Source organism: Nothobranchius furzeri, chromosome 6 (genome assembly GCF_043380555.1).
Source record: "Nothobranchius furzeri strain GRZ-AD chromosome 6, NfurGRZ-RIMD1, whole genome shotgun sequence".
NCBI lineage: Eukaryota > Metazoa > Chordata > Actinopteri > Cyprinodontiformes > Nothobranchiidae > Nothobranchius > Nothobranchius furzeri.
In genome coordinates, this window is record NC_091746.1 from 71911189 (window position 1) to 71923371 (window position 12183).

General features: G+C 44.3%; 1 protein-coding gene across 1 annotated transcript in view; it reads left to right on the forward strand.

Annotated features, from left to right (window-relative positions):
• htr1ab (5-hydroxytryptamine (serotonin) receptor 1A b) overlaps positions 1–1081 on the forward strand; it is a 1726-nt gene extending 645 nt beyond the window's left edge. The window contains exon 1 of the mRNA XM_015943361.3: positions 1–1081. This exon is cut by the window's left edge and continues 645 nt beyond it. Within this exon, the coding sequence (XP_015798847.3) occupies positions 1–887 (887 nt within the window). The 3' untranslated portion in view covers positions 888–1081.
• Positions 1082–12183: the final 11102 nt, after the last annotated feature.

The following is a 12183-nucleotide window of genomic DNA, read 5'->3' on the forward strand; positions in this document are numbered from 1 at the left end:
TGCACCTGTGCGCTATCGCTCTGGACCGGTACTGGGCCATCACAGAACCCATTGAATACATGAAGAAGAGGACACCAAGGCGAGCTGCGGTTCTGATCAGCGTCACCTGGCTGGTCGGTTTCTCTATCTCAGTGCCGCCGATGTTGGTGATGCGCTCCCAGCCCAGCAGCGTGGCCGCGGACAGCGCCAACCCAAAGGAGTGTAAGATAAGACAAGACCCCTGGTACACGATATACTCCACCTTTGGGGCTTTCTACATCCCCCTGACCTTGATGCTGGTTCTGTACGGAAGGATTTTCAAAGCCGCGCGGTTCCGGATACGGAGGACTGTGCGTAAAACTGAGAAAAAGAAAGTTTCTGACTCGTGCCTCGCGCTGTCTCCCGCGCTGTTCCACAAAAAGCCTCCCGGAGACTCGCAGGGGAAGAGCTGGAAGCGCAGCGTGGAGCCGAGGCCGCTGCCGAGCGCCAACGGCGCAGTGAAGCACGCGGAGGACGGCGAGTCTCTGGAGATCATCGAGGTCCACAGCAGCTCCAAATGCACCCTGCCGCTGCCCAACACCCCGAGCTCCGTGCCTTTGTTCGAGAGCAGGCACGAGAAGGCCACCGAGGCCAAGCGGAAGATCGCGCTGGCGCGTGAGCGCAAGACGGTGAAGACTCTGGGCATCATCATGGGCACCTTCATCCTCTGCTGGCTGCCCTTCTTCATCGTGGCGCTCGTCATGCCGTTCTGCCAGGAGTCGTGCTACATGCCGGGCTGGCTGGAGGACGTGATCAACTGGCTGGGCTACTCCAACTCTCTGCTCAACCCCATCATCTACGCCTACTTCAACAAGGACTTCCAGAGCGCCTTCAAGAAAATCATCAAGTGTTATTTCTGCAAACCGTGAAGGTCGCATGTTCTAGTCTCATAATGTCCCGCGTGTCCCGGACTCAGCAGTGCCCGGATCTGACATCCGGGTCCAGAGAGACGCAGCTGACTGACTTCTGTCTCTCCGATCATCAGACGTCTCTAGAAAGCTATGATGGTCTGACTGAAGCTCCATGTTTCTGTTCTGTAAACTAATAAAATAAGTAGCTTTTTCATCTTTTCTCTCAGGTTTTTCTTGTTTTTAGTGGATAACAGTTTTTATAACTCTGCAGAAGCAGAAAAAATGATCATTTAAATTAAAGAATTTCTTTCAGGTGTAAAATCTGGGGAATTTGGATCAAAAAAGCACAATTTTGTAAAAATTCTCCCATTTTTCTTAAAGTTCGAGTCAAATTTAAAGCAGGTTGAGTTAAAACGGCTCACGTGAGCAGCTGCAGCACTGACACACCGTCTAACGTCTGGTAAGTGGTGATTAAGCAGCAGGATGTTAAAACGGTCACGTTCACAGCTGGGAAGGAATGCAAATGATGCCATTAAACATGTTGCTTCTGTTCCTGCGGCGCCTCCAAACGAACCCACCCAGAACCGGGTTGGCTGCAGAGCCCACATCTTAGCCCTGCTGAAGAAGAGAGGATGAGGATGACACCTTCATCCTTCTTCCTGATCAGCTAAAAACAAAACAAAATAAAACGTTTCTGATTCCCTCCATCTGATGTGTGAATTAAAGAAGAAGAAGAAAGAAGAAAATATCATTTCTATAGCGCCTCTCAAGATAAAAATCACCAGGCGCTTCACAAAAACAAAAACAAAAAATATAAAAAATTTAAAAATATAAAAAAGCATTTCGAAAATGTTTAAAAATATATTTAAAATGAGCAAGAATAAGCAATTGCGATTTAAAAGAAAAAATGTTAAGAAAGAGAGAGAGAGAGAGAGAACAGGAAAGAGGGAAACCAGTGGATCCTGAGGAAGGTGGAATAGGTGGGGAGAGCAGAATAAAGAGAGAGAGGTGAAGAAGGTCATACAAAAGCCAGCTTGAACAAGTGAGTCTTCAGCTGCTTTTTAAAGGAGACCACTGAGTCCACTGATCTCAGGCTCAGGGGGAGAGAGTTCCAGAGTCTGGGGGCCACAGCAGCAAATAAAATAATCCGTTTAGTCCAAACTATTAGATTTAATCCAAATTAGACGTCGGCTCATCGACTCAAACTTTGGCGGACGTTGCGTCCAGCAGCAGGATGTAGCTGATGCTTCAGTTACCACTCCTGTCCCTGCTGGGTTCTCCTATTAAACAAACTGAATTAACAACGAGAATCGTCTCATGCGGTACTAACAACAATATTAAGACAAGATATAAACAGCAACAGCTAATTATGTGTGTCTGGATTTTGTGCAAAAATACAGAAACCTTCAGATTTTAAAAACCATTTTCATTTATTCTTTAGCTCTGAAAAACGTTTGCTTCTTTGTGCCTGAAGATTTGAGCTCTGGTGAGCAGGTTTCCTCCCTCGGTGGGACTGTCGTTCCTCTGTAGGTGGTGCAGGACTCACTCCCTGTTTAGCCTCATCAGCCATGAATAAACTCCTTCAAGCATCCGACAACAGTCTGATCTTCTCCAGCACGATGGAGCACCGAGCCAGAGCGATGATTTCCGAACCAAGTGGGTCAGGACCATGTAGGGTCCAGGTTCAGGTCCAGACCCGAGTCCCACTGAGAACTTGTTGCTTGTTGTCCCCCATCAGGGGCAGGAGGACGAACATGAAGCCAACATGATGAGGAATGAGCTCCATCAGTGAAGATCTGGAGCAGCAGGTCGGAGGGGGAGGGGGGGGGGGGGGCATAGAGAACTCTTCAGAGTTACTAGATTCACTTGTTGGAAAAAAAAACTTTTAAAGTATGAAAAGTTGTAGATCAGTAACCATGGAAACCATGGAAACATCTTTGGGTCTAAAAACCTTTAGGAATCTCTACGAACAACAGGGGAAATATCAAATAACACATTTTAAATGCACTGATTTTCAATTAAAGAGTAATAAAAACAATAAATAAATAAATGAATACATTACAGTTTTTTTCGATTGCTAAAACGCGTTTTTCAAAACTGCACACACAAATTCCTAAACCGTGGCTTCCCTTTGCAACAAAACCCTGCCACCACATATCGTAACATGTTCCCAAAATGGAACACGTGTTTTCATTTGGTAAACACAGCCACATTTTCACATGACACACACATACCACTCATCGCTTAAACACAAGTAGCCTTTGGGTGAACACTACCAAGCATGGGAAGAACACTGAAGAGCAAAACTGAAAACACAATCGTCTAAATGGAACCCAATGAATTACACACTGAATGTATGACAGTGCCCACTTTTCTCTGAGACAAACATTAGACATCACACAAATTTTGAGACAAAACATTTTATTTTTATAGTTACAGTAACCACCTCCACCCCCTCTCCCATTCAAGCATAATCATGGGGCATCATGCCTCTGGTCTCTGTCTGGCCAGAGGGCCTCATCAACATCACAGGCGATGTCCTCCTGGTCCAAACAGCACTGGAAGTAGGGCTGCTCAATTAATCGAATTTTAATCACGATTACGATCTGAGTTTTGAACAATTATAAAAAACAAAACAAGCCGATTATTTGCTCCTCCCGCTTGCGCTGCCCTGAGTTGCAAATGAAGCGCTCCTCCCACAGTGTTGCCAACTTAGTGACTTTGACGCTATTTCTAGCAGCTTTTCAGACCCCCTTCTTGACTTTTTAACTTAAAAGTACCTAGCAAACACCTCAGAAACATCTCTGGGAACCCTTAGCTACTTTCTGGATAACTGTCGTCGACATTTCCTGCAGGTTAGCTAAACACTCCGCCTGCGCTCCGGACCGTTCTTCAGGACATTAGGAAAGGGAATGATGTAGTGATGTGTCGGTCGCTAAAGAAACGGCTCTCAGAGCCGGCTCCCTGTTGGATTAACCAGAGTGAGTGACACACACCGCACCTGCGGACTCCTGAGCCACTAAAAACGGCTACATGTGCACGTGCGGCGTGCTAAACACACGTGCAGTTTGCCCTTGATTGCTGAGACCGGGTTGGGGGGTGGGGGGTGCAGCTGTGGTTGGGACAATTATTACATTAACTGATGGACCTGTAAATAAATAGTTTATAAATAAGGTAGAAATAAGTTCCTCACGCTGATAACTAATGACTAATCTCTCTGAGGACACGGTGCTAGTGCACGCTCCTACAGCACCTTGACACGACTAAATAAATGTTATGCAACATTTTATGAACATCAATTTATTTGCGTTTATTTGTTATAAATGCCACTGTATAATTCTTGCTGTCAGTATTTGCAAGATATTGCTATTTGGGTCTGTACTGGTTATACTTACATGAGTTAAACCAAGGTCTATAGCCCTTGGGTCATAGACTATGAGCTATAAGTATATTGGTCTTTTTATACTAGGAATCAGGAGTTATTTTAGTGATCATCTTGTTTCTTATTTTTGTCCTGATTGTGCCCTGAGTAGTTTTATGACTGAATAAAAACGAATAAAATCAACATAAATTGAAAAATCGTCCTAAATAATCGTGATCTCAATTTCAGTCACCATAATCGTGATTATTATTTTTGCCATAATCGAGCAGCCCTAGCTGGAAGTACCGCCCCGAGTGCCTCATGAAGCCCTGACAGGCCTCAAAGGCCACAACTCTACAAGCCTCCCTCCTCCATGGCTTGAAGCAGTGGGACCTGGCTCTGTGGATTCCTTTCGTACACCTTCCACCTCCAGGCTGAGGAAAACTCCTCAGTGGGATTGAGGAAGGGGGAGGGTCCTGAAACCACTCATACACCTGGGTAGCCTTGTGGAAACTTACTTTTATGCTGCAGTCCCTGATTGCAAATTTCTCACCGGACATGAAAGTTTAGAGATTTGAATATTTGTGTGTTGTTGATTGAAGCTTTGAGAGTTTGTTTGACAAGTGTGTGTAAACGTGAAAATTGTGTGTTGTGTTTTGACAGCAAGATGATGTGAAATTGACATCAGAGTGTAAAGGAGGAAAATCAGAGTTCTAATATGATAAGGAAATCTTAAGTAGTGATAAATGGAGTCAGGCGATTGGGAATTGAAGTAGAGGTTGTGAAAATTGTGCCTCATTTTTGCTTTTTAAATTTAAGCAATCGAAAAAAACTGTAAGTAATAAAATGGATATATTTATTTAATTAATTAATTAATTAAATAAATAAATATATCCATTTTCAACATTTCTAAATAACAGAGACTCAGGTTTAAAGGTGGACTTTATGAAGTTCCGGTGATGTTAAAAACCTAGAATAGAATTTGTTGTTTAAGTCATGGAATATTTCTGTTGGGGTTATTAGGAGCGAACAATTTGTAAGCTTTAACTTACTTTTGGATTCTTCAATAAATTCTGTAAATATGGGAATATTTACTGATTTATTAATTAATTAAGATATTCTTAGATATACGGGGCACCATTCCCCTTTAACCGGGGAAAAATTGAATCCAAAACTCTTATCAGTCTTTCTTGAAGTTCGTAGAATCCTCGGAGCAGAGACTTCTCTTCGACACAAAAAAGCTACTGGAGACGAAAATCTGAATTTTATAACGTTTAATTAACAATTTGTCAAATGAATAAACAGTGGCATAAATGAATAATAACCATGTGATATAATTGAAGATGGATGTGTTTGCGTGTGATGGAGGATGTATGAATGGGGTCCTTTGTTCTCACAAAGGAGTAGTGTGTGTGTGTGTGTGTATGGATTCAAAATGGAGTCTTGAATACAAGATGGCTGACCCCTTTGTCTGGCTAAAGTGTGGGTGGCAACTTGCACTTTAACTTCCAAAGCACTTAGAATCAGTAGTAACTTAACCTTAAATCACTCAAAACATTTCAAAGGATCATGAAACAACACAAAAGATTAATCACAAGTTAATATCTTTTAGTTTATCAGCCTGGCCATGGCCGAAACATTTAAAGATATTCAAACAATGATAAATAAGCAGTTTATTCTTTCAAAATGACCTGACGGACGTGTTTGGGAACGAAAGAGGAAAACACGAAGCTACTTTTTAAGCAATAGCGCGGTTTTATTGCTTATTCTGGACTATAGAGGAAACGGGAGAGGAAAAGGAGAGAGAGAAATGAGTTTTCTGATCACCAGAACAGCAAGGCGTCCCCCGCTGTTTGATTTGACGGTTCTCCGTGTTTCTCCGCAGTTTTCAGCGTCATCCGTCGGTTTGATGCTTTCTCCGTTGTTTGGCGTTCTCCGTGAGTGTTTCTCCACGGGCTGGACACAAAGAGAACGAAGTTTCTTTTGTGCTGAGTTTGACAACTTACAGCGTCTCTGAGAGCTGGATGGAGCTCCGCTCGTTCCCAGTCAGGTCCCGATGGAGTTGGAGTGGCGTTCCAGCGGTTGCGTGGCTCAACTTGGGCACTTAGAGCTTCCGCGTGCTCAAGGGAGTCGGAGCGTTCGACAAGCGTGTCCTTACCGCCAGGTATCCTGGGCAAAAGAACGGGGTTCCTTTGTCTTTCCTGATGATTTATAGTCTGAGTTCGCGGGAAAGCTCCGCTGACTCCCACACATGCACAGAATGTGTTTCTGGTATTAGGCGGTGACGTCATCACAATGCTTCCGTGTGCAAAGCATCATGGGAAATGAAGTTTCTTGGCGCTGATGTGATTATTTGCTTTTCAAAGCAATTTAAGCACAGTCATTTTGGAGAAAATCACTGCATAGTAATTTCCTCATGAGGTCAGACCCTCAACATTTCTAAAACATGATCTTTGTTCCTCTTAATCTGCTGAGATCCCAACCCTCATTAATGGGATTAAAATTAGGATTACTGTCTGCTTTAATGCTTTACCTGTTTCTGGTTTCCTGTAAAATGGATGAAAGAATGAACTAGAAGAACGAGAATCTGGCTTAAAAGTTCATTTATGTTCTAATCTGACCTACTAAACAGACTCATTCCATGCGAAGCCAGATGTTTCAGCTTTTATTTGCTGTAACTGTGATGGACGTGACTCACAGCTGATGGAAACCCCACATTCAGCATCTCAGACTTTTAGAATATTGTGAAAAAGTAAACTGTTCTAAACTCAAAGTGTTACACTCTCATGAGCTGAAGAACACCTAAGAAGGGTTCTGAGCCTTTAGATGGTCTCTCAGTCTGAGCTGGATTACCAGATTTTGCAGGGGATTCTTATTTTTCACCGTTAGTTTTATTATCCTTGATTTAACCACTACTGATACGTAGAATCAAGGACAGCAAACATGGACATTATTATCTTTTAAAATGACATCTACATAAAAATATTAAAGCTAGGATGGAGTGAAGAGAAATCTGTCGCAGAAGGAATTCGGATGATTCCCTAATCCAATGCAAACCTCCTCAGAGGTTTCATCCGACGGCTCTCTCCTCCGATGGATCACAATCCGCTCATCACATTCATCAGCTGCATCTGTAACCCACAATGACTCTGTTTGGATTTAACAGAACAAACCGTATCTTTGTTCCACAGATTTGAGACAATAATACCCCCCCCCACACACACACACACACACACACACACAGCATCTGCCTTGTCCCTTCAGCGCTCCCGGCCTCGTAGCGCCGGAGTCCACCTTAAAAGGCAGCGGGCAGATGGATGCTGGAGAGGTGGTCGCCATGGCAACACATGAGGGATGCTAACTCTGGGGGCTGAGGAGCAATTACCTGATCAAAGGCCTGCAGGAATACAGAGGTGTCCACAGCTGACAGTGTTTGTTTTGTTCCATAAAGTCCTAAAAACATTCCTCGAATCAGGAAACGTCCCTAAACACCTCCAGGAGGACTTCATCTCAAACCTTCAGTCATAAACCAACAATTTAAGTTTATATTTAAATGGAAGCATTTGTTTTTCCTCCTCCAAGTTAAAACTAACATGTTTGTGTCTACAGTGTGTGTGTGTGTGTGTGTGTGTGTATGTGTGTGTGTGTGTGTGTGTGTGTGTGTGTGGGTGTGGGTGTGGGTGTGTGGGTGTGTGTGTGCGTGTGTGTGTGTGGGTGTGGGTGTGGGTGAGGGTTTGTGGGTGTGTGCGTGTGTGTGCGTGTGCGTGTGTCCGTGCGTGTGTGCGTGTGTGTGTGTGTGGGTGTGGGTGTGGGTGTGTGGGTGTGTGTGTGCGTGTGTGTGTGCGTGTGTGTGTGTGTGCGTGCGTGTGTGTGTGTAGGTGGTGGTGGTGGTGGTGGGGGGTCTGGTTTATTTGCTCCGTCAGGACAAAGAGTCACGTCTCGTTTCAGCTGAGATGTTTTTGAATCCAACAACCTGCAGCTATGAAACATAAATATTATTCAAAAGGCTGATTTATGATTCTATAAAATCTGTTTTCTTTCATCTCATTTTGGTCTAAATGTTAAAATCAGTGCTCACATGATAATAAACACATCTATGTGCTTCAGGTGCTCAGAGACTCTTATTGTGAAGGATCAAAGGAAGTTCAGAGACCCTCTGTCATCCAGTAAAGGTTTTATTTTACAAACTCACCTCTGCTGAACTTTCAGACTGCTGCAAGAATAAAATCAAAGGTCTACCTGATGAACACTCGTTTCCAACCAGAACGTCCACCGGAGTCCTGCTGAGAAACGTCTCTGTGTGCACTTCAGGGACTGCTGGGAGTTTCCCCCGTCAGCTGCAAGCAGCAGCTTATCTGAGGAGGAAATTCATCTCTTTCTCTAAAAGTCAGTTTGGAATAGGAAGGTTTGTGAAATTCTTCCGATTTTTCCTCTGAGACCGGAGCTGAGTGCACTTGGCCGTAAACCTTCCAGGGTGGGGGTGGGGGGTAAGAGGAGGAGAACCTTCCACTGCTGTGCTCATGAACTGTTCAGTCGAGTTTACCCTGCAGGGCTGCTGGTGGCGTTCTGCTGTCAGACGAATTATGTTCTGGTTTCACAGAACCGGACCTGAAGATGGAGAAGAACCTCCTCATCCTTCTGGATCTACTGTGGGACCCCGACCAGCTCACAGGAAAACTGTTGTTCAAAAAAGAAATAACCTTCTGCCCTGGAGCGGATGGATGGATGGATGGATGGATGGATGGATTAGTGGATGGATAGAAGAATAAATGGACAGATGGATGGATGGATAGAAGAATAGATGGAAAGATGGATGGATGGATGGATGGATTGGTGGATGGATAGAAGAATAGATGGAAAGATGGATGGATGGATGGATGGATGGATGGATTGGTGGATGGATAGAAGAATAGATGGACAGATGGATGGATGGATGGATTGGTGGATGGATAGAAGAATAAATGGACAGATGGATGGATGGATAGAAGAATAGATGGAAAGATGGATGGATGGATTGGTGGATGGATAGAAGAATAGATGGAAAGATGGATGGATGGATGGATTGGTGGGTGGATGGATTGGTGGATGGATAGAAGAATAGATGGACAGATGGATGGATGGATGGATGGATAGAAGAATAGATGGACAGATGGATGGATAGAAGAATAGATGGACAGATGGATGGATGGATGGATTGGTGGATGGATGGATAGAAGAATAGATGGAAAGATGGATGGATGGATTGGTGGATGGATAGAAGAATAGATGGACAGATGGATGGATGGATTGGTGGATGGATAGAAGAATAGATGGACAGATGGATGGATGGATGGATGGATAGAAGAATAGATGGACAGATGGATGGATGGATAGAAGAATAGATGGACAGATGGATGGATGGATGGATTGGTGGGTGGATGGATTGGTGGATGGATAGAAGAATAGATGGACAGATGGATGGATGGATGGATAGAAGAATAGATGGACAGATGGATGGATAGAAGAATAGATGGACAGATGGATGGATGGATGGATTGGTGGATGGATGGATAGAAGAATAGATGGAAAGATGGATGGATGGATTGGTGGATGGATAGAAGAATAGATGGACAGATGGATGGATGGATTGGTGGATGGATAGAAGAATAGATGGACAGATGGATGGATGGATGGATGGATAGAAGAATAGATGGACAGATGGATGGATGGATAGAAGAATAGATGGACAGATGGATGGATGGATAGAAGAATAGATGGACAGATGGATGGATGGATGGATTGGTGGATGGATAGAAGAATAGATGGAAAGATGGATGGATGGATGGATTGGTGGATGGATAGAAGAATAGATGGACAGATGGATGGATGGATGATGGATGGATGGATAGAAGAATAGATGGACAGATGGATGGATGGATGGATTGGTGGATGGATAAAAGAATAGATGGACAGATGGATGGATGGATGGCTAGAAGAATAGATGGATGGATGGATGGATAGAAGAATAGATGGATGGATGGATGGATGGATGGATAGAAGAATAGATGGATGGATGGATGGATGGATAGAGGAATAGATGGACAGATGGATGGATGGATGGATGGATAGAAGAATAGATGGATGGATGGATGGATAGAAGAATAGATGGACAGATGGATGGATGGATGGATGGATGGATAGAAGAATAGATGGATGGATGGATGGATGGATGGATAGATGGACAGATGGATGGATGGATGGATAGAAGAATAGATGGATAGACGGATAGAGGAATAGATGGACAGATGGATGGATGGATGGATGGATGGATGGATAGAAGAATAGATGGATGGACGGATAGAAGAATAGATGGATGGATGGATAGAAGAATAGATGGACAGATGGATGGATGGATAGAAGAATGGATGGAAAGACGAATGAAGGGATGATGTCAAACATATTGGTGGTCATGGACAAGCGTCTCTCTGGGAGACGAGTGAAGTTGGGCTGAGGAGCGTCGGTGAGTCGTGGCGACACTTGGGACTCCTCCACTCATTAGCCCAGTCACGACTCGTCATGTGACCGACTCCAGCTCAGGCCTACAGTCTGCTGTTGCTTCTGGAAACAAAGCAAACATAAACATGAAGGCGATCAGAAAGTCTGGCGCTGTTTCAGAGGTTACGTTCAGTTTGATTTGCTCGATAATAAGATGAGTTTAAAACTCAAACCAGCTTCTTGTCCAACTCTGATTAAGGCTGTTCCTCCTCCTCTCCTGAAATCATGACCTTTGAACCTGCAGCAGGTGTCATTGTAAGAGGGACATCAAACAGAAGCTTGTTGTTTGTTGTTTTGTTGTCTGATTCACGTCTGCAGGTGTTTCCTCTCTTCAGTCACAGATTATTTCGTCACTTTTATGTGTCTGCAACCATTTCTCATCTCCGTGGTCTCATCCTAGTGTGTGTGTGTGTGTGTGTGTGTGTTAATGTGTGTGTGTGTGTGTGTGTGTGTGTGTGTGTGTGTGTGTGTGTGTGTTAATGTGTGTGTGTGTGTGTGTGTGTGTGTGTGTGTGTGTGTGTTAATGTGTGTGTGTGTGTGTGTGTGTGTGTGTGTGTGTGTGTGTGTGCGCATGTGGTGAGTGTGTGTGTGTGTGTGTGCATGTGTGTGTGTGTGGTGAGTGTGTGTGTGTTAATGTGTGTGTGTGTGTGTGTGTGTGTGCATGTGTGTGTGTGTGTGTGTGTGTGTGTGTGTGTGTGTGTGTGTGTGTGTGTGCGCATGTGGTGAGTGTGTATGTGTGTGTGCATGTGTGTGTGTGTGGTGAGTGTGTGTGTGTGCATGTGTGTGTGTGTTAATGTGTGTGTGTGTGTGTGTGTGTGTGTGTGTGTGTGTGTGTGTGCATGTGTGTGTGTGTGTGTGTGTGTGTGTGTGTGCATGTGTGTGTGTGTGGTGAGTGTGTGTGTGTGTGCATGTGTGTTAATGTGTGTGTGTGTGTGTGTGTGTGTGTGTGTGTGTGTGTGTGTGTGTATGTGTGTGTGTGTGTGTGTGTGTGTGTGCATGTGTGTGTGTGTGAGTGTGCATGTGTGTGTGTGTGTGTGTGTGGTGAGTGTGTGTGTGTGTGTGTGCATGTGTGTGTGTGTGTGCATGTGTGTGTGTGTGTGTGTGTGTGGTGAGTGTGTGTGTGTGTGTGCATGTGTGTGTGTGTGTGTGTGTGTGTGTGCATGTGTGTGTGTGTGTGAGTGTGTGTGTGTGTGTGTGTGTGTGTGCATGTGTGTGTGTGTGTGGTGAGTGTGTGTGTGTGGTGAGTGTGTGTGTGTGTGGTGAGTGTGTGTGTGTGTGTGTGTGTGCCCTGAACGACAATCATTTGAAGCTTGCAGATTGCTCAATGGTCAACTTTCCTCGCGGGGTCACACCCATCAGGACAGTGGGAGGGTCAAAAGTTTCTTCAGGCTAAAATCTGGTGGTTATGTCATGTTTCCT